We start from the raw sequence: 25,971 nt of genomic DNA, 5'->3' as shown, positions 1-25,971 counted from the left end.
CAATATTAGTCTGCCCTGCTGAGCGCAGTAAGCTAAGAGTAATCGAGTGTGCATCGATGGCTAGGCGTCGTGATGAATAACAAACTCCACAGTAACCTCGATGTAACGGGTTGCGTTTATAGATAAGAGAGAGTAGATAAGAATAGATAAGTAGATTATAGAGTGTCTCAGTTTTTTTTTTTTTTTTTTTTTTTTTGTAATAGCAGGGTAATGTTTATTTAAAACTGTCCATTAGGGACAACCATTAAATTTTATCACGTAAACTTCACGTATAGATATTTTTAAATATTAATATGGTAGAAAAAAAAATTAGAGTAGTAAGGGGAGGTCCAGCGGGTGTGTCCTTTTAAGTCTTCTGGGTTGCTCGCTGCTGTCCAGCAGGGAGCTGGCCAACCGGTTCGGGTGATTATGAAGCCTCTGCATGTAACGTGCGCTGCTTCTTTGTATCTCGTCCTTGACCCAAGGGAAATTGAGAACCTCGTGGATGGTGCGATTGTCATGATAGACGTGGGCCCCAGTGGCGATTCGAAGGGCTCTATTTTCGAAAGCTTGCATAGTTCGGACATTCGTCTTGCTCGCAGTTCCCCAGAGCTGTATGCCGTACGTCCAGATAGGGCGTATTATTGCCTTGTAGATGAGGAGTTTAGTGGAAGTTCTCAGCTTCGATCTCCTACCCATAAGCCAGTAGAAGGATCGAAGTCTTTGAATAGCCTGTTTCCTCTTCTTAATCAGATGGGGCTTCCAGGTGAGCCTCCTGTCTAGGGTGAATCCCAGGTACCTGGGATTGTCTACCTGTGGGATTGGAGAGCCGTTAAGGTTAACTGGAGGGCAGTTGCCTTTGCAGAGAGAAAATGTGGAGGCAGTGGACTTCTCATTATTGACGGCAATGTTCCATCGCTTTTGCCAGTCGCTGAGCAAGTCAAGCTGCAATTGCATCGTATCGGCTGCCCCCAATGCGCTATCGGCGGTGGTAAGGAAGGCGGTGTCGTCTGCATAGGTTGCTGCGAGCAGGTCAGGCCTCTGAAGAACAGGGAGGTCGGCCGTGTAAGCATTGTACATCAACGGGCCAAGAACGCTGCCTTGGGGAACACCAGCGTGAGCTTCTCTAATACCGGAGATGGCCTCGCCACATCTAACAGCAAATTTACGGTCTTCCAAGAACGACTTTAGGAACTGGAAGTATGGTCGGGGTAGGCCAGTCTTTAATTTATATAGAAGACCGGGATGCCAGACTCGGTCAAACGCCTGCTTCACGTCCAGCATGACGGCCATGCAGTACTTCTTGGTTTCAAACGCGTCCAGGATGCACTGCACTACCCGATGGCACTGCTCTGGCGTACCGTGTCGCCGCCTGAAGCCAAACTGGTGGTCAGGGATCAGTCCAGCCTCGTCAAATACTGGCAGTGCTCTGCTTAAAAACACTCGTTCAAGTATTTTGGAGAGTGTTGGTAACAAACTTATTGGTCGGTAGGACGAAAGGTTTGCTTCGGGTTTCCCGGGCTTAGGTATCATAGTTACCTGGGCACGTTTCCATGTGGACGGGAAGTACCCTATCTCCAAGCATCTATTATAGATCCTCGTAATTAGCTGAATGCTTGGAGGTGGTAACATTTTTAATGCAATTGCATTGATACCATCATCGCCCGGGGCCTTGTTGTTGCTCATGATGGTTATAAGCTCAGCTGTTTCCTCCTCAGTCACTGGTGGTATTGGATCGGCGTCCCTAGAAGGCTCGGCTAGCAGACGGGCAGTTTCAGCAGCATCCTCCGGTGAGCAGCGATCGAAAGGCGTAAAGACACCTTCGAGGTGTTCGGCGAAAGCGTTGGCCCTGTCCATCTCCGATCTGCACCAGCTGCCGTCGGTTCTTTGTACAGGTGGAATCCTTTTCAGCGGCTGTCTGATAGATTTGGTGACTCGCCATAAGTTATGTTGAGGGTCGCCTGGCTCAAGTTGTTCGACGAACCCGTCAAAGGCCTGCTTCCTTAGTCTTGCCAGAGTTTCTGTCAGACATTTGGTCTGACAAGAAAGAGTGACACTCTGACATTAGAGTGTCTCAGTGAGAGATTATGTTTAAGAATAAAGTAAAATATAGTAAAAATAAAACATTTTTGTTTATTAGACACTGATATGCACGGTACGCTGTCAACGCGGTCAACGCTGTACAATCAAAAAGTACATGCATTTGTATCTTTAAGCTCTTCGCAAAACTTAACCTCACAGTTAGGGAAGGCACGGGGAAGGGGGATGTCACCCCCCAAAGACAGTGAAGTGGCTGAGATGGTAGTGGAAGAGGAAGTTTTGTCAATAGGAAGGGGCTTAGCCCCAAACAAAGGATTCAGTTCCTTACCGAGTCCTAGAGCTGGCTTTGACGCTGCAGCCGGGCATCTTTGCGGAGCTGTTCAATAACTGCTTCCGCTTCACTTTCCCCAACAACGCATTAGAAACGCCTTTGCCCTGGACATCAGAAACACCTTCAACACGGCGCACTGGGGCAGACCACTGGCAGCCCTAAGACAGTTCTACGTGCCCAGTGCTATAATGAACGTTGTTAGTAGCTACTTTAATAGCAGAGTGATACTTTTCGCCACGGACATGGGCACGGAGACCTATGGCGTTACGGCGGGCTATAAAATGAAACGTCATGTACGATTGTATCACGAGGCTGCAGCTCCCGGATGCAGCCGGATGCGCCGTCATCGGCCTCGCAGTTGACGTAGCGTTAGTGGTAGTGGCCAAGCAGAGGGAGGAAGCGGCAAATAAAGCATTAGAATCTATGAAGTAGTGGCTTTCAAATTCTGGGCTAAGCCCAGCCCCGCAGAAAACAGAAAGCCGTGCTAGTCAGCATCCGTAAGGTACTGGGATCGGCGACGATCTATAAGGTACTGGAATCGGCTCTCCTTCCGTTAGCACCTGGAGTACAGCCAAAGTTCTCATCTTACCCACTACCAGGGGCCACCCCTTGATCCTCGTGTAAGCCGTAGGCCAGAGGGAGAATAGTAGAAGACATGACGATTTCTACTGCGAGACACGTCGGTGGGGAACCTCGACGAAAGGACGCTAGACGTATACTCGAGAATTTCAAGCACGTAGCTCTTGAATGTCCCCGGGTTGTACCTGAGTGTCATGTTGTAAAATCAGATGCTCTGGGACGCTGTAGAATCCTGTGCTGCAGCGATCTTGCAAAGGCTCAGAAGCATCGACTAAAGAGACGCTAGATGAAATGATTGTCTTTATTTCAATAAATATTAATTCATCGATAATGTTTTTAGATTCGTTGCACGCTATACGCTGTGGCAGCAAGCACCATGTAGTTGTTGCCCAAATCTAATCTAACAAAAGTCATAGGGTTATTGATTAAATTAAATTTAACTTTTCCTTATTGCCAAAGTCGAAATCAATGTTTTTGTTTCCAGAGTTTTTCTTTCTGTTTTGGCTGAAAATTCACTTAATTTTTCTGTTAAGGTATGGGAAAAGGTCAAATCGATTGCAACGTCTGACATACCTACATCCCAAGATAATCGAAATTTTTTTATGTAAACCTCTTTTTATACCTTTGCAGAGGGTATTATAATTTTGTCCAAAAGTGTGCAAAGCAGTGAAGGAGACATCTGCGACCCTATAAAGTATATATATTCTTGATCAGGATCACCTCCTGAGTTGATATGAGCATGTCCGTCCGTCCGTCTGTCTGTCTGTTTCTACGCGAACTAGTCTCTCAGTTTTAAAGCTAGCGACTTGAAACTTTGCACACACCCTTCTTTCCTTTGCACGCAGTATATAAGTCGGAACGACTGGGATCGGCCGACTATATCCTATAACTGCCATATATATTTGATTGATCGGAAATGGAATAACTTCGGTGTTTTTAGAGTTAGAGTCAAATTTTACATGAGAGCTTTTTTTGGAAAAATAACACGACATGCAAAATTCGTAGGGATTGGCCGACTATATTCTATAGCTGCCATATAACTGAACGATCGGAAATGACCCAACTTTCGTGTTTTTGAGAATAGAAAGCTGGAACTTAGTACAGATTATATTTTTGGTCAGACGATCGGAAATGGTTTTTGGTATATATACCAACTTTGGTATTTTTAAAGATAGAAGTTTGGGACTTTTTTTTAGATTTTGTACTATAATAAATTGGGTTATATATTCATATTCTCATAAAGATCGGTCAACTATATCCGATGTTGGCTCCGCCCGAAGTTAGCTTTCCTTTCTTGTTTGATTTTAACTACAATATCTTTAGTGGTGAAAGGTTCTTGATAGTTCAAGCTTTAGAAGAATACGATTTAAATTCTAAAAAGATATTACCATTTTTATACCCTTGCATAGGGTAGGTATTATAATTTCGGTCAAAAGTGTGCGACGAAGTGAAGGACACATATCTTCACATTCTTCATCAGGATCACCTCCTGAGTTGATATAAGCACTTCCGTCTGTCTAAACTAGTCTCTCTGTTTTAAAGCTATCGTTTTGAAACTTTGCACACACCCTCTTTTCCTTTGCCCGCAATATATAAGTCGGAACGAGCGGGATCGGCCGACTATATCCTATAGCTGCCATATAACTATAGCTGATTGATCAATAACTGATTGATCAGTAATGCTGTAACTTTGTACAAAATCCGAACTCTCTAACTCTAAAAACACCAAAGTTATAGCATTTCCGATCAATCAGTTATATGGCAGCTATAGGATATAGTCGGGCAATCCCGGACGTTCTGATTTATACCAAATTTATGCAAAGAAATAAAGGGTGTGTGCAACGTTAAGAGAACATGAGAACAAATAAGAGAGCTTTAAAAAAAAAACTTTAGAGCGTTCACACTGTCAGATTAAGAAGAGGAAACAGGCTATTCAAAGACTTCGATCCTTCTACTGGCTTATGGGTAGGAGATCGAAGCTGAGAACTTCCACTAAACTCCTCATCTACAAGGCAATAATACGCCCTATCTGGACGTACGGCATACAGCTCTGGGGAACTGCGAGCAAGACGAATGTCCGAACTATGCAAGCTTTCGAAAATAGAGCCCTTCGAATCGCCACTGGGGCCCACGTCTATCATGACAATCGCACCATCCACGAGGTTCTCAATTTCCCTTGGGTCAAGGACGAGATACAAAGAAGCAGCGCACGTTACATGCAGAGGCTTCATAATCACCCGAACCGGTTGGCCAGCTCCCTGCTGGACAGCAGCGAGCAACCCAGGAGACTTAAAAGGACACACCCGCTGGACCTCCCCTTACTACTCTAATTTTTTTTTCTACCATATTAATATTTAAAAATATCTATACGTGAAGTTTACGTGATAAAATTTAATGGTTGTCCCTAATGGACAGTTTTAAATAAACATTACCCTGCTATTACAAAAAAAAAAAAAAAAAAAAAAAAAAAAATACCCTAAATATGTTAAATTTTCTCGTTGCATGAAAGATAAAGATTTCAGTTGCCTATAGGATCTTCGTACCCTCAAAAGGGCATTAATATCACTAATATTAGAAAGGGCAACAAAAAACTTGGTATAGTAATCATCGATTGAGCCATCTGAAAAAAGGGAAACCCAATCAAAAGCTGAAATAGAGGCACTAATAAGTGACAAGTTAGTATTATTCAGATTATAATATAGAAAGGGTGAAGCAGAAGGCAAAAAACTATAAAACTCATAAGGAATTAAAGGTACATTGCATAATTATATTTTACTATTAACCACGTTATTAAAAAAGTTAAAATCAAGAATTTTGGATAAATCAATAAAAATATTGTTTACTTGGGAGAAGCCCAGACTAAAAATATCATCTAAAACTACAATTTCATGGCTTTGATGAACGTTGCTAGGTAGAATGCATGGAGACTCCGGATCCCGAGTCCAGACAATGGAGCTTAAGTTGAAATCGCCAGCTACCATCAAATCAGTAAGGTCCGACGTTCTAGCACAGACACTAGTGATGTTTTCCATATGCGCATGATATATACTAAATGCGCTGTTCGGAGGGATGTATGATTCAATGATGACGAATGGGCCATGGACGGATTGAAACCGCAAGCTGATCTAGTAGAGGGTCAGCCACCGGAAGGCGCAGTGGTGTAGCCTGAAAAGATCGACGGATAGCGATGATCACACCACCACCTCGCCCACACTGGGTACTGAATGCATCTCCGTCCTTTCGAAATACAAGGTACAAGTTAGGCTCGAAGAACTCAGAGGAGCTGAATTTGTCATTGAGCCACCTTTCCACAAGGATGATTACATCAAAATCGCAGACAGAAGAATTGAGGAATACCATCCGGGTCTTGGTTCTCATTCCCGATATATTTTGGAATAGAACTTTTAGGCTTTTATTAGGGTCTGAGGACGACAAGTAGCTACAGTCCAAACTGGGAATTGGACGGCAAGGCGGTAATGATGAAAGTGCGCTCCTGGTACTGGTGCATGTGGAGGCATGTCCAATACGCAAAGCTTGCAAAATAGGCGACGAGGACACATAGATCTTTCCATTAGACTCAATAGTAGACCTGCAATTGTCCAGTTGCAAGGCAAATCCAGTGCCAAGTGAAAACGCAGAGCGTTCATTTTCAGGCACATCCAACGCCGCAATACTCTACTCTCATGTCCAAAATGTAAATAAACACCTTTATTCTGCGCGAAGAAAGCAAGAACTATTTTTAAGGTGAGTTGTCACTTCATTTTTGGATGTTCAGCAACAACATGACGATGGAAGATAAGATGTAAACAACTCACCTTGAAAATAGTTGTTGTTGTTGGACCATATCGATCAGCAAATGAAGCAAAGTATAGTAGGAATTGAAGAAAACGTCAACCGTTACCATTAACTCCCGCGCCGTTTGTTGTAGGTAGCATAGCAGAGAGCAATCGGGGTGATAAGTAGAAGCTTGTGAAGAGAAAGAAGTAACGACGCCATCGGCGACGCATACTGAGGGTTTTTCGAAAATCGCATTTGTGTTAAAAGAAGAATCGCCGGGGGGTCAATAACATAAGCAGGCTCTCTATGCACAAACCGGCTGACTTTTACCGACATAGGCCTAAAGTTATCATTGAAGACTATAGGGAAATGTTACTCCGGAACTCTCAGTTTAAAGTTAACGAACTCGAAGGCAAACTTGATGTCACCATCTTTTTGACCAGCCTAGCACAGGCTAAATCACTCGGCTCCATGATCAGCTTATCTGCGACAAACTTGCACAGTGCATCTGGTTGGGTATACATCGCGAATTTACCAACATGAAGGTATTTTAAGGTTAGAAGCACTTGAAGCTGAGCGCAACTGGGTGCTTGTCCCACAATGCGCCTATCCGCTTCTTTCTCGGGACAGCCCCCTTAGATGCCATTGGAGCCTGGCCCAGTGTATCCTTTTTGCTCCCAGTGCTGGTAAGCATATAAGTAATTTTATAGCCTCCGAGGCAAATCCCCACAGGTGGTGTGGTAGGCACGTCGGCAAATCGACGCCCACCGAACGGCTTCACACCCACAAAGTTGGGTAGCAGTAACAGTGCAGACACTGCACTCGGTGAAAACGAGAGGCGACATGAGGAAAATAGAAAGCTAGATGCAGACTGAAGAAAAACTTTTCCTTATTGAAATTAGGAACATTGAACACACTGAACTTATTGAACAATAAATTATTGATGAGCATTATTGGATTGTTTTTGTGTTACAAAAAAGAAACAAAAGAAACATGCAAAAAATTTGGTTTGTAATTAAGAGGTTAGTAAATATATTTTAAAAGGTCAGTTACGTTAAAAATCCTTCATAGAAAAAGAGTCGTCGCTTATTTTTTTGTGTGCGACCTCTGTAGCTATTTAATGCCATGGACAGAAGTACTTCTAAAAAGCTCATTGCGGCGATTTAATTACTGATTGTACCAAATTATGTGCGCTTTAAAATCTACCAGCCTTCAAAACGCTGGAAGCCTAAATCTCTTTTATTTTTAAAATTTTATAGTTTTATTAAAATATATTTTAGGTCATGTGGATAAGACGCACAGCCGAAAAGGTATCCCTCCTTACTGTTGGAAACATTACTTATAGTGGAGATCCAAGGATTCAAGTGAAGTATCAGTACCCAAACAATTGGCGTCTATTGATAAATCCAACGCAAAGGGATGATGCTGGAATTTATATGTGTCAGGTTTCAACGCATCCGCCACGTTTTTTTACTACAAATTTAACCATATTGGGTATCTTATTCAGTTAAAAATGTGTACAAGTTAATTAAAAGTAGATTCATTTTTCAGAGCCACCCCTTAGAATAATCGATGAAAATGAACGGAATATTGGGGACCGATACTATAAGTCAGGAAGCACGGTAGATCTTCAATGTCAAGTGTCTCGCAACTTCTTTGAAAAGGAACAATTCAACATATTTAAAGCTCTCGAATCTCCAAAATATATTAATCAAATTGAACACAACGGTACATCCAACGAAAATATTTTTAACAGTACTACCAATATACATAATTTCACTGGAAAAGATTTGGAAAAACACTTTTCTAATTTTATTACATGGGCAAAGGACGAAAAATTGATACAAAATCTGACAAAAAATCTCTCAAGGTATGTTTTGACAAATTTTTTCACCAACATTTTTCATTCATTACACTTAGAGGTGTTCCTCAGCTTACAGCCTACAGTAGTAAGATAAAAATTAATGCTCAACGATATTGTGCTCAGTATGTAATATATTTTTATACCCCGTTCTCGTAGAGTACAAAGGTATATTGTATTCGTGTGAATGTAGGTAACATAAAGAAGTAATCATCTCCGACCCTATATGGTATATATTCTTTATAAGCATCGACAGCCATGTCGATACAGCCATGTCCGTCTGTCAGTATGAACGCGTGGATCTCAGAAACTATAAAAAAAGGTGTAAGATTTAGCATGGAGACTTCATTTTTGTTTCAAAATGTTTTTTCCTCCCGCCACCAAAAATTAAAAAAATTCTGTAGCGCTAGAACAGCTCTTGCAGGAGCCACCGTGGCACGTGCTGCTCACGGAATTGTGGGTTCTGACAAAACCGATGCGGCAAGTTGCTGCCCACAACGGCCGAGAGATGTCTCTGCACTCCTGTAATGATGCAGGGCACCGATCAAGACCAGGTGGTGTCCACGATCAGTGACGATGATGCTGCTGATCCTCTTCTTGTAAGCTGGTAGCCCGGTCGTGGCTCCAGTTATTTCTCCACCGGTGATTGGAAATAAAACACAAGACTTGGAAGAGGTGCCTTTATTCTTCGGCTGTCAGCTCACAACTCATTAACATAAGAGAAGGAGAGCTTAATCGTATCCCCAACTCGCACAGATCACAGCCGTCGGCCAACGCCCGTCATTAGACCATATGCGTCGTCCGTCTTTGTTTCCTTATCTCAGATCACCGTTTCATTGTTAACCACTCTCCTTTTCAAAACATGGACGTCCTCGGCCATATCCATGTTAGCGAGGATTTGAGTCACCACTATCGAGGCTCTGCTTCGCCGTCTGATAAATCTTTATCTTTATCGATACGCAGAACGCGAAGCAGTTAAGCGCTGCTGCAGCTGGCATTTTGTTGTAAGCAATTGCAGCTCCGTTATATGCTGCGGGCTTTTTTCGTTTAGTGAAAAAAGGACAGGCTTAAAGGGGAGTGGAGTCTGACAGCACTTCATTGCGGTGGCGAGCCTGCATGGGCTATCCTTGAATCGCTGTGAATGGTAAGTCGTAGCCTATGACGTGAAAGCGTGTGATATCTAGCGTATGGTATATGTGCGATCGGAAAAGATATGGTCTGCCATACAAACTAAATACTGATTTTACAAAATTCAACAATTTCTTACTAGCTAGTATTTTCATCTAAATATTAATACAAACTAAACATTAATTCTAAAAAATTCAACAATTTCTTACTAGATAGTATTTTTATACAAACTAAATATTAATTCTAAAAAATTCAACAATATCTTATTTTCATCTTAGCCACCTTAAGCAGCAAGTTAGCCTTTGTGAAACCCTCTTTCAGAATCGCCTTAAGGACATTAGTGTTAATTTTAAATGAGTTACAACATTTACTTTTGAAAGAGTGAGCGTTCTTCTGAGCCAGCAATTCGACATCGATGGTAAGACTCTACCTCTGCAAGTTTTCAGAGCTTAGGGTACCTACCACAATTGGGTACATTAAGCCTGGGAAACAATATTTTTTTGGTGGCCCTTATTGAATATTGTCCTTGTGGACCGCCCTCCCATTAATTAGGACCGTTGTCCCAGTATCAGCTTCGACCCTGTTCTTGACATACAAAGGAATAAGCTTATCTCCCAATCTCTTGTTGGTTTTTACTAAAACTTTCTCCCCTACGTTAAATACCCTATTCTGTCGAGCTGTATTGTCACGATTTAACTGCTCCTGCTGTGCCTTTTCAAGGTTCATAATAATGTCCGGGGCAGAATCAGCGCTAGCATGGATGATCTCAATAGGTTTTCTATTAATGACAGAGTGAAATGACCTATTGTACTATATAGTTGCCTGAAGGAATAATTGCGTGACATCGTCTATTTTCCTCTCCAATTTTAGACACCTAGCAATTTCTATAAGAGTACTGTAGAATCTTTCCACCTGTCCATTTGATGTACTGTGGGCACCTTAAAGGCAGTTGCTATATCGATATCGTAATGATTTTTCAGCGTATAGTTTCGGAGTTAAACGATGCCTCATTATCACAATAAATCGATCTAACATTAGAAAAGAGATTCATCAGTTGAAGGATTGGAATTTTCACATCTAATATGGCGCGCTATGCTATTGGCTGGATCACCGCAAACTTTCTGAATTTATCGACAGCAGTGAGAAAGTATTTTCCCCCTGTTGAGAAGATGTTCATGTGTAACATCTCTCCCACCCGCGATGGTATTGGCAAAATTCCTAATTCCTGCTTTAATGGGTGCCTATTATATTTTGCTTTCTGACAAATCTTGCAGTTTAGAACGATTTCAGTTTCTATTTTTCCCATTTTTTGAAAATAATAATCAAGCAGCACTTGTTTAATATTTTCCTGGGCAACTCTGTGAGCCCTGTTATGCCCTGTTATGCAACTAGTATTTCTTTTTTCTCGTCTGGTCTGATAAAGTCCGACATCCAATACTTACAGTACCAAACTCTAGTGGCCGGGAAGAGCCGAACCAGACTATCTTGAATACGGGCCAAAACTGGAAGCCAAAACGTTGGGCTTTACTACGTCTTTCACTAAGTCCACCAATGTCTCCCAATCAGAAAAATCAATTTGATGGCGAGTCTTAGTACCAAACACAATAAATAGTCGCTTATTTGACGTGGACGCCTCCTCCAACATGATTTGGTTTTGAAAACAGTTAACTGGCTTTTCCGTGGCCTCAATAACAAGTGTTGATGACTCTTCACTGTGAATAGTGGCTCGATCCGACTCCGCCGAACTTCGCAAATGTGAATACCTTGTCGCGACAAAACGTCCGCCACACAGTTTTCCTTTCCTGGCTTATACATGAGCTTTGCACCACTTTCTTCAATGCGGGCCTTCCAGCGCTTGAGTTTTGAATTAGGATTCTTATCACGAACCGCAAATACATAAGGGGCTGATGGTCCGTAAATATTTTTATGTCACTTTTTCCATCGAGAAAGTGACAAGGACTATCCAAGGGCCATAAAATTGCTAGTAATTCCCTTTCATTCGTGAGATAATTTAATTCTATCCTTCAACGTTCTGGATATCATCGTTATAGGCCTATTTCCCTGAGACAAGACTGCACCTATGCCAAAGGATGAAGCATTAGTTGTCAGATCAAATGGTTGCGTAAAATCTGGGTAATGGAGGATAACGTCCTCCGAAGCAAGAATATTTCTAAGCTTGTCAAATGCGCTTAACTGTGACTTATCAAAGCTCACCGAAATGCCTTTTGAAAGGTATTTGCTGACCATGCCACCTTTACCCTTTAGTAACTCTGTCAAAGGTCTCGCTATTGATGTGAAATCTTTGATGAAGCATTGATAGTAACTCGCTAAGCCCAAGAAATATCTCAGCTCGAACATATTACTTGGCTGTTTAAAATCCTTGATGGCTTTACCTTGGCTTGCCCGAGTACCCTCCTTTGTCACAACAATACCGAGGAAGTCGACACTTTCTTTAAAAGAGTGTGACTTTTGCCTGGACACTTGCATGTTGGCGTCCTGCAGGCACTTTAAAACATCCGCAATATGGTCAACATGAGATTCTTCAGTTTTTAAAAAGACAATAACGTCATCCACATAGATGTAACAGATCCTTTCTATTTTCTCCCGGAGGACATCGTCTATTGCCCTTTGAAAAATGCTTGAGACATTCTTTAGTCCGAAGGGTAGCCGGCAGAACTCGTACTTGCCTCTATTAACCGAAAAAGAAGTTTCTTCCCTGTCCAATTCCGCAAGCTCTATCTGGTGGTATCCGGACTTAAGGTCGAGGGTAGTAAAAAATTTGCCCTTCCCAGATTCGACAGTATAATATTTATGTAAATTGATTTGTATTTTATGGAAGTTGAAAAATTGTGAATTATAGTTATAGCTGAATTTTATTTGTTAGTTGTTAGTCTGTAAATTTACTCTTAGATAGCTTAGGGCGGAGCGGGAGCGAAAGCTCATATTCGCTCTTGTGCGAATTCGCCCCGCTTCGCCGCAATAGATAAGTTAGGCTTAAGATTAGAGAAAAATATAATCGAATTTATAACGTGGAAGAGGCAAGATCATTTCTTATCGTTTTCGTTTATCGTTTTCGCCCATTTTTTTAATATTAAGCAGCCACCATTTTGTTTTGTTATTTGAAGTGTGAGATAAACTAATCTCGTTATACATTTTGGCGCCCCCGGGTGGACAATAGTGCAAAATATTTAATAAATAAACAAAAACAAACAAAGTGACAGCGACACTGTGTAATTACACACAAAAACAAAAAAAATAAATACCTACAATTTAAAGAGCTGCTCGCGACGCCTCCGTGAAGTGGAAATTAAAAACCAAAAATCACCGCGTCGTGAAACTTTCATGTCTTCAGGATCATCACCGCAGGATCTTCGCCACTCATGCCGTGCACCTGCATCGACTGCAAAAGGAAAGTGGCAGCGGGATTAAAGGATCCCAAGGCAGAACCCCAGGTATTTGTGCGAAAAATTGAAAGTTGAGAAGAGACAAATTAAATCTTTGTCTTGTGCTGAAATATTGCACCCTCCTTTCAATTCTTGGCGCATACGTACTTGAAATTAGTAGAGCTTAACAATTTTAGTAGTTAGTTAAATTATTAACAAACTGCCTGTGGCTAAAATTGACAAAAACATAAATACATATCCACATCACTGTTGCCCTCCCCTTTACCCCTCGTTCGTTTTCGCCAAACAAAATAGTTAAATTTAGTGCAGCCAAACATTTATTTATCTATATATATAAAAGAACAACGTGTTTTATGTTACAACACTTATAAATAAAGAACGGAAGAACAGATTTGAGTGAAAATTGGTAGGGAGGTAGCTTAGAGCCAGGAGAAGGACATAGGATACTTTTTGTCCCGTTCGACAGCGTTCCTCCCTGGCCCATACTTTTTTATTTAGGCAGACAGCTAAGAAGAAAATGTCAAATGTCAAAATGTCAGTTACAAAGGAAGTCAAATTCATAGTCAGGCTCTCAAATTTAACAACGAACCAAAAAGATTGTGTTGCGTTCCGGGAAAGTGAAATTGCCTCAACTTGAAGCACCACTAGAGCCTCTGCACTCTCTATTGATATTTGTAAGAAATCAATATTAAAACTATTTCTATTAAATAAATAATTAACAAGTGGATTGAAGTGAAGTGAAGTTTAATTAATAATGCCGCGACCAAGACGATCGAATCTTTCCCGACAAAGCCGTAATGCAAGAAGAATACAAAATACTGCATATGAAAGGACTGAAGAAGAACGAGAAATTGCACGTGAACAGAGCCGCAATAGTAAGGCTCGACTTCGTGCTTCTCAAATAGATTTTAATTTGCGACGAAAAATTTTAGCTGATTTGAATCGAGCTGCGTTTCGATACGATTGCAGCAATGATTACAGCTTGCATCCTAGCGTTTGCATTGGGCAAATGGACGTTGTTTGCGAGTATTGTGGTGCATTAAAGTTTTCCGGAGAAACGCCTGGATTATGCTGCGTTAATGATAAAGTGAAGTTGCCAGTAATTCCAAGATCTGCGGCTGCCGACGAAATAAACGCTTGCCTCAAATCGTCAAATCTATGGCGCTATGTGAAGAAACTGCAGCTGATAACAAACATGAGAGTTACATTGCTTAATGATACATCTGCTGAAGATTTCTGGGAGCAATTTCTGACTATCGGTAATGGTCAAGTACCTGTCGATGAATCGAGCGGATTAATATCATTTCCAAATAATTTTTGTAATTTTGTCTCATCAAAAGACGAACTTATCAACAATGTATTTCCAAATATTATTTCTAACTACAAAAATAATGAATGGTTGAGTGAGCGAGCAATTTTAGCGGCTAAGAATAAAGATGTAGATGACCTGAACTACATAATTCAAAATAAGATCATTGGAACAATGCATTCATTCAAATCTATTGACTGCGTCACAAATGAAGATGAAGCCACCAACTATCCAATTGAATTTTTAAACTCTTTGGACGTGCCTGGCTTACCACCGCACAATTTACGCCTAAAGGTTGGCTCCGTAGTAATCATGCTTCGAAACATAAACCAACCAAAACTGTGCAACGGTACGCGTTTGGTGGTTAGTAAATTGATGAACAATGTAATTTACGCTACGATAATGATAGGAAAATTCAAAGGTGAGGAAGTTCTAATTCCGAGGATCCCGATGATCCCAACCGATATGCCGTTTGAATTTAAAAGACTTCAATTTCCGATACGTCTTGCATTTGCCATGACAATCAACAAATCACAAGCCCAATCCTTAAAAGTTTGTGGTTTAAATCTAGAACATTCATGTTTTTCCCATGGTCAATTATACGTGGCATGTTCACGGGTCGGAAAACCATCTGCGTTGTTTGTTTTTGCGCCTGATAATAAAAAAAAAAATGTCGTGTATCACAAGGTGCTTGAGTGAAGAGCAACCTATATACTAAAATACAGAAATAATAATGAATGATTAAGGAGGAGAAACAAAGAATATTGTATACCCACAAGTATTACAGAATTTAATTAATTTGAAAATTATTCTTTTTTGTTTGACTTATTTTTTATGCGTGCAACAACAATATGCCACAGCGAAACGTGGCAGGGTACTGCTAGTATACAAATATATGTACAAATATAATACAAATTTACGTGCATTAATAATTCGGCGTACATACAAATATATGCAGCGGTAAAATTTTCGTTTTCGCTCCAACCGTTGTCCGCTGCTATATATGTATGTATGTATATGCATTAGTTTGGCGCATTTTATTTTACCGGAACGCCAAGTGACGCGTTACCCTATAATTGTGGGGTATACAACTTTTTCGGTGTCATTGGCAACCAACTATTTTTTGGATACTCAGTGCCTCGACTATCAACATTATTCGACTATCAAATAATTAATTTATTATTTTATCTTTTTTCGCCATATTAATTAATTATTTTTTGTTTTCGCTAGATATTAAATTAAATATCTTTTTTCGTTCGTTTTCGTTTTTTGAATTTAATTTATTAATTAAATAATTAAAATAAAAAATTTTTTATATTAGTCAAAAATTTTTATTTTTGCTAATTAACAAATAAATTAAAAAAATTTTATTTAAAAATAAAAAACGCAAAATTTTAAATTTTTTATCGTTGTCTGTTTATTAAAAAATAAATATATTTAAAAATGGAAAGTAATAAACAGAAACTAAAATCCACGACTCTTGATGAATTAAGAAGAAGATTAAATGTCAGGGTAAAAAGCATTCGCCGGTTAGAGGAACGTTTGGAAGCTGGGTCAGTTCCTTTAGTGAAGACCGAGCTAGAGTGCAGGCTTCAGGTTTTAAATGAGACAATATTTAAGGCAAATGAGTTGCAAGACCAGATCGAGCAATTAGATGAGGAAGATGAATTTGGAGCCGAGTTGGAAGAATTAGAGATAACAACTAAGGCAAGGGTGATGTCTTTATTGAATGCTTTCACGTTAGCTGAAGAGTCCCCACCAGCTACTGCAATTTCTGCAGCCCCAACTCGAGCTCGACTTCCCAGTTTGGCATTGCCAAAATTCAGTGGAAACTATTCGGAGTTTAAAAATTTCATGAGTCTCTTTGAGACATTAGTAGACAAGGATGTGAACATTCCTGTTATCGAGAAATTTAACCATTTAATTTCTTGCCTCTCTGGTGAAGCCTTAGGAACTATCAAGGCATTCCAAGTCACCGAGAGTAATTACGACAAAGCTATTGCTAGTCTAAAAAGAGTTTACGATAACGAATGTCTCATCTTTGCGAACCAAATAAGCAAATTATTCAGCCTTCCGAAAGTTTCCCAGCCGTCTGCGTCGTCGTTGAGAGGTCTCATCGACACAGTGTCATCGATCTATGGGTCACTATTATCCATAGGAGATGACACTAAAATTTCGAACTCAATGATCATTCACTTAGTTTTGAGTAGAGTAGATCCAGTAACCAGAGAAAAATGGGAAGAGTCACTGGATTATGAGGAATTGCCGCTGTGGTCCGATTTCGAAAAAATATTAAACCGTGGGTACCAGCACCTGTCCGCTGAAGAGACTGGCAAGCCAAAACAGGAGAAAATTGGGTTCGGGAAGCAGCACAATAGGAGTTCGTTGGCTTGCTCCGCTTCCAATAAACAAGCTTGCAGTTATTGCAACGCACAAGACCTTAGTCTTGCCCAGTGTAGTCCGTTCGCTCGCCTTGCTGTAATGCAACGGTTTGAGTTTGTCAAGTCAGCCTCATTATGTTTAAATTGTCTGCGAAAAGGTCACACGGTTGCGAAGTGTAAATCGACTAGATGTCAAATTTGTGCAAGATCGCACCACAAACTTCTGCACCGATTTACTGTGACCGAAAATAACTTGGCGTTACCACCACCAAATGAACATCCTCCCCCAGCGCTACATCTTGATGGCCCTTCTACGTCACATGCTTTGCATGCGTCATCACTAGAAAGGGTTTTGTTAGCGACGTCGATCGTAAGCGTTAGAACTAAAAATGGCGAGCATATATTGGCCTGAGCACTACTTGACTCTGGGTCACAAATGAACTTCATTACTGAAGAACTTGCTCAACGCTTACAGATCCGTAGGGAGGAATCGTGTATCAACTTGCTTGGAATTGGTCAAGCTAATTCCCAGGTTAAGAAAAAGATACACACTGTGGTGAAGTCAACGATTAATTAATGGTAGTGAGTTTCCGTTCGACTTTTGGATTTTGAGAACTATCTCGGGTTATCACCCTGACCAGTCAGTGAACGTGAAAGATTGGGACCTACCAAAGAACTTGCCGCTAGCAGACCCATATTTCTACAAACCTCAGCGGATAGATATGTTAATTGGAGCTGAGTCATTTTTCGAATTGTTGTCCGTTGGCCAAATAAAACAAGGGCCAAACCATCCCATCCTCCAAAAAACTCTCCTTGGAAGGATAGTATCGGGAAAATATAAGGCAAATACCTCAACTCCTCAACAGCCTGTCTCTAGCCTGAATTGCCAAGAAGAACTACTCGAGTCGATAGATGGCAATTTGAAAAAATTCTGGTTGTTGGAAGAAGTACCAACTTCCAAAAGGCTTTTGTCACCTGAACAAGAGTTATGTGAGGTACATTATCAGAAAAATACAGTTGTGCTGCCTTCAGGTCGATTTGAAGTCAGGCTTCCGTTTAAATCGGATCCAAGCGTTTTGGGAAACTCGTTCGAGGTAGCAAAACGCCGTTTTTTGTCGCTCGAGAGAAGATTATCTCGAGATCCGAATTTAAAGAAAATGTATGAGGAATTTATGGAAGAATACGAATCCTTAGGTCATATGTCCCCTACAAGCAATGATGTTCTTGCTACTCCACACTACGTCATACCCCATCGGTGTGTCTTACGGCCTCAAAGCACATCGACCAAATTACGAGTCGTGTTTGATGCGTCTTGTAAGACATCAACACATAAGTGTCTTAACGATCTGTTGATGGTTGGTCCTACCATCCAGGAAGAGTTGTATTCAATTCTTCTTAGGTTCCGGCTGAACAGATTCGCTCTGATAGCCGACATAAAAAAGATGTATCGCCAAGTAATGGTAAATGAAGCCGATAGGCAATATCAGTTGATAGTGTGGAGGAAAGACCCATCAGAGTCCTTGAAACTGTGCAAGCTCAACACCGTTACATATGGCACTGCGCCAGCCCCATTCCTGGCCATAAGGTGTTTGAAGAGGTTGAGTGAATCTGTGAAAAATACATTCCCTCGAGCTGCCGAAGTTATTGGGTCCGACTTTTAGGTCGACGACATGTTAACGGGTGCTGGTTGCATTGAGGAGCTACAGACAATTAAGTCTGAAGTAACTCAGGTTCTTCAAAACGCTGGGTTTGAATTGAGCAAGTGGTTTTCAAACTCGCCTGAAGTTACTGCATCCGAGAGCACGGTTAAGCCAATAACACTTTCGGACTCAGAACTGACTAAAGCATTAGGAATCGCTTGGGTTCCTAAAGAAGATGTATTTAAATTTGAAATTGATGCTTCAGTCATGGGTCAAAGGGCGACCAAGCGGAACATCCTTTCGGTGACATCGAAGTTGTTTGACCCCCTTGGCCTATTAAGCCCTATACTTATAAAAGGAAAGATCCTATTGCAGGAACTTTGGCTAAATAAGCTAGATTGGGATGAGTCAATTCCACTGCACTTAGAAACAGCGTGGAACAAAATACAAATTGCCTTGTCGCTATTAGAGGACATCTCGATTCCGAAATTCAAGTTTACCGAGCCGATGTCACCGATTCAAATTCCTATGGGCCTATGGAGCCTGCGTCTATATTCGTTGCAAATCTCCAGAAGGTATAAAAGTTTCATGGATGACGGCAAATTCCAAAGTAGCGCCGCTCAAGACAAAGACGCTCCCCCGTCTTGAGTATGTGCCGCTCACCTTCTCGCAGATCTCTGCCGCAAGATAAAGCCTCTAATAAAAGTTCCGATCGAACGAAGTGTATTTTGGTCGGATTCAGAAGTAACTCTTCATAGGATTCGTTCCCATCCATCGTCGTTGTCAACGTTCGTATCGAATAGAGTAGCTGAAATTCAAGAGTGGTCAGATGATAGCACGTGGCGGCATGTACCAACTAAACAGAACCCGGCAGATATAGTGTCCAGAGGTGGAGACGTAAAGGTGACTGTAGAATCGATCTGGTTTACAGGTCCATCGTTTTTAAAGGAACCGGAAGATAAGTGGCCGACGAGCCCCCGGTTTGATCCGTCACCAGAACTTCTACAGATGGAAGCGAAAAAGAATGCGGTCGGATTAACCGCAATCGTATCTACCTCAGATTTGTTGGAAGTGATAGAAGGTTATTCCTCTCACCTAAAACTGCTGCGAGTGTTCGTTTATATGTTCCGCTTTATAAGGAAATCGAAGAAATTAGTAGTGAATTCGGATATTGTTCCCTCACCTGTCGAATATAATGAAGCTTTTAAGAAAATAGTCGAAATAGTCCAAGAGCACGAGTATCAAGATGAAATAGAAAAGATCCGAAAAAATTTAAGTGTTAGCCCTAGCCTACAAAAGCTAAATCCCTTTCTACACGAATCTTCAGAGGCTGGGCTTACCTTTTCGTTGTTGCGGGTTGGGGGGCGACTAGCTAATGCTCCTATATCGTACGATGCCAAGTTTCCAGTATTGTTGACAAAACTCTATCAATTTGTTCAGAGCTACGTCCGATACTTGCACGAGGCGAATTTTCATGTGGGTCCACGAGCACTTGTGAGTCTTTTGCGACAGCGCATATGGATCGTAAATGCGCAGGAAGTCTGCAGTCAGACAGTACGGTCATGCATACGCTGCTCTTTATGCAAGCCTCGTCTGATGACTCAAATCATGGGTGATTTACCCGTAGATAGAATTCGTGCTCTCCGCCCATTCTCCATATGTGGTGTTGATTTTTGTGGCCCTATTGATACGACATTGAAAATTCGTGGTAGGCCACCCTATAAGTCCTACATTGCCTTATTTGTTTGTTTTGCGTCCAAGGCAGTTCATTTAGAAGTAGTTTCCGACCTTTCAACCGATTCCTTTTTATTGGCTTTTCAAAGGTTCGTTGGGCGCCGAGGATGTCCACAAATCGTGCACTGCGACAACGCGACGAACTTCGAGTCGCCACTTCGCAGACCTTCGTCGGAAAATCGAGGACGAGGTCGACGCGGTCACGCAATACGCATCAAAAAGCGGATGCGTATTTGCGTTCATACCGCCGCGGGCTCCGCACATGGGCGGACTATGGGAGGCAGGTGTGAAAACACCTACTCCTACGAGCGGTAGGGAACGCCAGACTGACCGCGGAGGAGCTGCAGACCGTCCTCGTTGGAGTCGAGGCCGTCCTGAACTCACGACCCCTGGGGGCTCTGAGTCAGGACCCAAGCGACGGCGAGGCGCTTACTCCCGGGCACCTGTTGACAGGCGGGCCGCTCATCGCCCCACCAGCACCGCGGACCCCGGACCAGCAGGGTCTAACGTGCTTGCGGCGATGGCGGCTTGTCTCGTCAATCAAGCAAATGTTTTGGCAGCGATGGTCCCGGGAGTACGTCTTGGGCCTACAGGCGCGGTCGAAGTGGCAGAACAAGGAGGACGACATCCGGACGGGCGAGCTGGTCCTGATCGCAGAGGATCACCAGCCGCCACAACAGTGGCTCACGGGACGAGTAGGAGCAACACACGCCGGCGCGGACGGAAGGGTCAGGGTCGCCGTCGTCCGAACTAGCTCTGGAGCAGAATATAGGAGAGCGGTCCACAAGCTGGCGCGGCTGCCAGTTAGTTGAAGCCTGATGGAGGCCTTCAACGGGGCCGGTGTAAATTGATTTGTATTTTATGGAAGTTGAAAAATTGTGAATTATAGTTATAGCTGAATTGTATTTGTTAGTTGTTAGTCTGTAAATTTACTCTTAGATAGCTTAAGGCGGAGCGGGAGCGAAAGCACATATTCGCTCTTGTGCGAATTCGCCCCGCTTCGCCGCAATAGATAAGTTAGGCTTAAGATTAGAGAAAAATATAATCGAATTTATAACGTGGAAGAGGCAAGGTCATTTCTTTCGTTTATCGTTTTCGCCCATTTTTTAAATATTAAGCAGCCACCTTTTTGTTTTGTTATTTGAAGTGTGAGATAAACTAATCTCGTTATACAATTTATATTCGGCATGGGGTATCTATTGGCAATAGTTTTCAATTCTAATTTTCTAAAATCGACTACTCAGCGTTTATTAGGCGATCCCAAAGCGTCGGAGCCCTTTTTACCTACAACCCATACGGGGCTATTGTAGAGAGACCGAGATGGTCGAATAATGCCATTTTTTAGTAAGTCCTTGATCTCCTGATTGACAAAATTGGCAGCACCCATCGGAAACGGGTACAGTTTTGAATAAACTGGCTCATTATCCTCTGTCCGAATAGTCGCTACAACATTTGTGTTAAACGGCAACTGTTGAACGGTATTTAGACATCATCTGCTGAAAACTTCCTTGCGCTGTTGGGGGCACGACAATATCCTCAATATTCGTAAAGTTAACCTGAGCGCATTTTTGAAAGTGCAGATCCTCACGTTCCCCATTAAATCTAATATAATTGCTTTTAAGATCAATGGTCGCACCTACTTGCCCTAACAGGTTAAGGCCAATTATGCCGTCAAAAGTTTTAAGTCCGGGTAATAAGAAGAAAGGGCTTCTTACACCAAAAAGATAAAACTGGTATTTGTGTTCCATTTTTTCGACCACATGAAGTGACTTGATAGTAAATGGAGAATCAACGGGAATTGAAGTCGGCCACTCAATCTCTCTCTTGATGTATGGTAGCTTTTAGAGGCCCCCGTGTCATCTAGAAACTTTCGTGGTTCCCCCGCTACTGATCTTTGGACGAACGGAAGCAGGGACAATCCCCCTAAAAAATGCACGGCATCACTTTCATAGCCCATTTTTTCTTCATCGTCTATCTCATCTACCGCATCACTAGCAATCTGATTATAATAATCCTCGGTTTGACCACCCTTATCTTCTGCAAACAGATGATTAACCCTTTGACGCCTAAAGTTAGACAACCTTTAAGAGTTCATCGGTCTCTTGTGTAAATTCTGTGGCTGTGCATCCAGTGCCTGCAGCGCGGAAGAACTCTGGGAGCGCTGAAAGTTTTTCGATTGACGGAATTTAGACGATGTTGGATCTACGTCCATCTTCTCTAATAATACCGTTGTATTATCAACAACGGTTCGTTGACCTTGATCCCTGGTAGAATATGGATTTTTCCACCCCTTTTTATACCCTTGCAGAGGGTATTATAATTTTGTCCAAAAGTGTGCAACGCAGTGAAGGAGACATCTCCGACCCTATAAAGTATATATATTCTTGATCAGGATCACCTCCTGAGTTGATATGAGCATGTCCGTCTGTCCGTCTATCTGTCTGTTTCTACGCGAACTAGTCTCTCAGTTTTGAAGCTATCGTCTTGAAACTTTGCACACACCCTTCTTTCCTTTACACGCAATATATAGGTCTGAACGATCGGCCGACTATATCTTATAGCTGCCATATAACTGAACCATCGAAAATGAACCGACTTTCGTGTTTTTGAAGATAGAATACGGGAACTTAGTACAGATTTTGGTCAGTTGATCCAACCTACCAAATTTCATTAGGATCGTCCGACTATATCCTATATCTGCTATATAACTGAACGACCGGAAATGGTATTTGGTAGAAATATCAACTTCGTATTTTTGAAGATGGAAGCTTGGGACTTTTTTTTTAGATTTTTTATTGCAATTAATTGGTTTTATTATGATGTAATCATAAAGATCGGCCAACTATATCCGATGTTTTGCGAAATATATCCAGTTTTAAATGCAAGGGTACATCATCTTCGGCTTCGCCCGAAGCTAGTTTTCCTTTCTTGTTAAGTATCTGTTTGTGGTTGGAATCGGGTGTCCCTTGTAACGGACTACTCTGGGCCTGCCTAAGATGATTTTCCTCCATGGACTCTGGCAATGATTTTACCGCCTCAAGGCCCTCGTCACAAGGCGTATTACTGGATACAGCAACAGGCGGGTATACCGCAATATCAGGAGCAGATAGTGTCGCAGCGCTAAACCTATCAGTGACTTTCTGTAATTTGTCTTCAAACTCTTGTTTCTGCACCTGTAATGCGGCCGAAACCGCTGCATTTATGATTGTCTGTAGTTGTTGTGGATCCATACTTTGTTTTTTCTGTACTATACGTTCGGCGGCCTCTTCTGATAAGGCGAGGTTATTTAGCCGAACAATCAAGCTTTCAGACTCTGAATCGCTCATACAATCGTCTCAAAAAATATTGAACCGTCGCCAAGCTAGGCGCTAAACTAAGCGCTTATCTATTTACCGTACTCTTCTCCGCGAATTGATTTTATTAATTTGAGAAAAGAAGAACACCAAGAAACAGAAAGAAATAAATCACTCTAATTTCATAACTTTAATGCCGCCACTGTTTTCAAAAAGAAATGTTTTATAAGAAATAACACAAATCTAAATATGTTATTTTATTAACGATTATTTGAATTTTTCCTGGCAATTCACAAAAGGGTTTCACTTACATGAATCTATGAAAGTTTTTCTTCCTTTTTGCAGTCTTCTGTGTGGTCCAAACCAGTCCAGTTTACCAGTTTTAAAATGATGATTTTGTTTTTTCTCGTGTTGGAGGCTTGGAGATTCTTAGTTGTGATTCTTTAAGATTCCAATTATTCTTTTTTTTGTTGTGGCAGCGTGTTTGCCTACAACTTTCTCCACCTGCACAGCTCTTGCAGAAGGGTTCCACCGTGGCACGTGCTGCTCACGGAATTGTGGGTTCTGACGAAACCGATGCGGCAAGTTGCTGCCCACAACGGCCTGTCACTTTGTAGATGTCTCTGCACTCCTGTAATGATGCAGAGAACCGATCAAGACCTGGTAGTGGCCACGATCAGTGACGATGATGCTGCTGATCCTCTTCTTGTAAGCTGGTAGCCCGGTCGTGGCTCCAGTTTTTCCTCCAACGATGATTGGAAATAAAACACAAGACTTGGAAGAGGTGCCTTTATTCTTCGGCTGTCAGCTCAGAACTGATTAACATAAAAGAAGGAGAGCTTAAGCTTAAGTTACGATTAATCGTAACCCTAACTCGCACAGATCACAGCCGTCGGCCAACGCCCGTCGTAAGACCACATGCGTCGTCCGCTTTTGTGTCCTTATCTCAGATCACCGTTGCATTGTTAACTTACATAGCATAACAATAATTATTATAATAATTAATCTAGCGTGGCTCAAGACTTAAAACTTCTAGCGGAGTGACCGAGACTAGCTCGAGATAGTTAGAAAGCGAGAGACGGGCTGATCGACTAAAGCTAACGCTGGGCTGAGGCGTCACGATCATATTCCAAAAACGATCACCAGCGAAAAAACCTCCCTGCAATGAGGCGTGGCAAAAACTTGAAAAAAAAACGTGAACTGCGTGAGTATTATAGGATTCTTCACGAAAATCCTTATGCTCTATTTCTTATAGTCTCTTAGTTGCATGCGTTCATACGGACTGACGGACATGGCTATATCCAGTCGGCTATTGGTGCCGATTAAAAACAAGGTCAGTTTATGTTGACCTTGTGCTGTCTCCATGACTTCTGACTGGTGTGGCGCCTGAAGTTAGATCTTCTGGACTTACGCTGAGGGCGGTTGCTCCCCGTAAGGCGATATTTATCTCTCGCCTTATTTCGGACACCACTGTTGTGGTGTCAGGAGTCACATTTTAAGCATTATTAAGGTAGCTGCTAATGAAATAGCTGTTTTTAAGTTTAGCTTTAAACATAAGTGTTCTATATTTATTAAAATAGTCCTACCTGATTCATACCTCGAAAAAGCACTTGATTTTGTTGCCAGGCCTGGACACAGTATCTTTCATGAATTCCTAGCCAAAGACGCTCAGAATCTTAGCTCTGCAGAAACTTTTCCAAAAAACTTATTAACAATGTATTTTCCTGTTGCTGTAAATTAAGCCAATTTTTTACAAAGAGTTCTTCTTTTGATTTTGATGCTATCGCGCTTACTGAAACTTGCCTTAATTCCTCTGTGTCTGATTCTGAAATTTTTGTTCCCAAGTTCACTGTGTTTCGATTGGATCGTCCATCTTTTGTAGACGGTGTCCTTATTGCTGTCAATAATGATTACCCTGCTAAACTTATTCCTTTCTCGAATGAGTTCGGAATATAGTTCATTGCGGTTAAAATTTTATCTGGCTCGTCTACATTTTGCTTATGCAAAGGATTCCTTCCACTTAAGAAGAAAAATCGATGTTTCCAAAGATAAGTTGAAAAGTCTAAGAAGAGGTTTGCACAGAGCCCTGGCACAGTATTTTAGTACACAGCCTGGTTCTCCATCGGGGCCTGGCGAATAAATGGGGTTGACCCTTAGAAGATCAGATAATAAGTTGTTCTCAGAGAAAAATGGACAGAAAATAAGATTTTCTGATTGAATGTTATATGCGTAAGGCTGATCTGTCAATTTAGGGGGAGAATAAGTTGTTTGAAAAAATTCTCCGAATAGATCGGCAATGGCCTGATCAGAGGTCGCAGAGGAATTTTCAAACGTAAGCAGGGGTGAAAAAGATACGTGTTTACGCTTAGTGTTCACAAAATTATAAAACTGCTTTGGATCCTGAGTAAATTGTATCCGGCAGCAGCGAATATAATTCCTGTAACATTCAGCGTTATGCACGGTAAAATTTGACCGAGCTAATAGATATCTTGAGAAATCAATACTACTGCAGGTT

At 41.6% G+C, this 25,971-nt stretch overlaps 1 protein-coding gene across 6 annotated transcripts in view; it reads left to right on the top strand.

The window, feature by feature from the left end:
* The window catches only part of dpr18 (defective proboscis extension response 18), a 338,738-nt gene that overhangs the window by 288,869 nt on the left and 23,898 nt on the right, over positions 1–25,971 (top strand). For 5 of the 6 annotated variants that reach the window (XM_043211392.2, XM_043211390.2, XM_070278540.1 and 2 more), the window contains 2 exons: positions 7,987–8,200; positions 8,258–8,576. In XM_043211392.2, coding sequence (XP_043067327.1) covers positions 7,987–8,200; positions 8,258–8,576 — 533 coding nt within the window. Of the gene's footprint in view, positions 1–7,986; positions 8,201–8,257; positions 8,577–25,971 lie in introns of those variants that run through there. The other variant, XM_070278550.1, reaches the window with a different exon arrangement.

Source organism: Drosophila bipectinata, chromosome XL, assembly GCF_030179905.1.
Source record: "Drosophila bipectinata strain 14024-0381.07 chromosome XL, DbipHiC1v2, whole genome shotgun sequence".
NCBI classification, from domain to species: domain Eukaryota; kingdom Metazoa; phylum Arthropoda; class Insecta; order Diptera; family Drosophilidae; genus Drosophila; species Drosophila bipectinata.
This window is presented reverse-complemented; position numbering and strand designations above follow the sequence as displayed.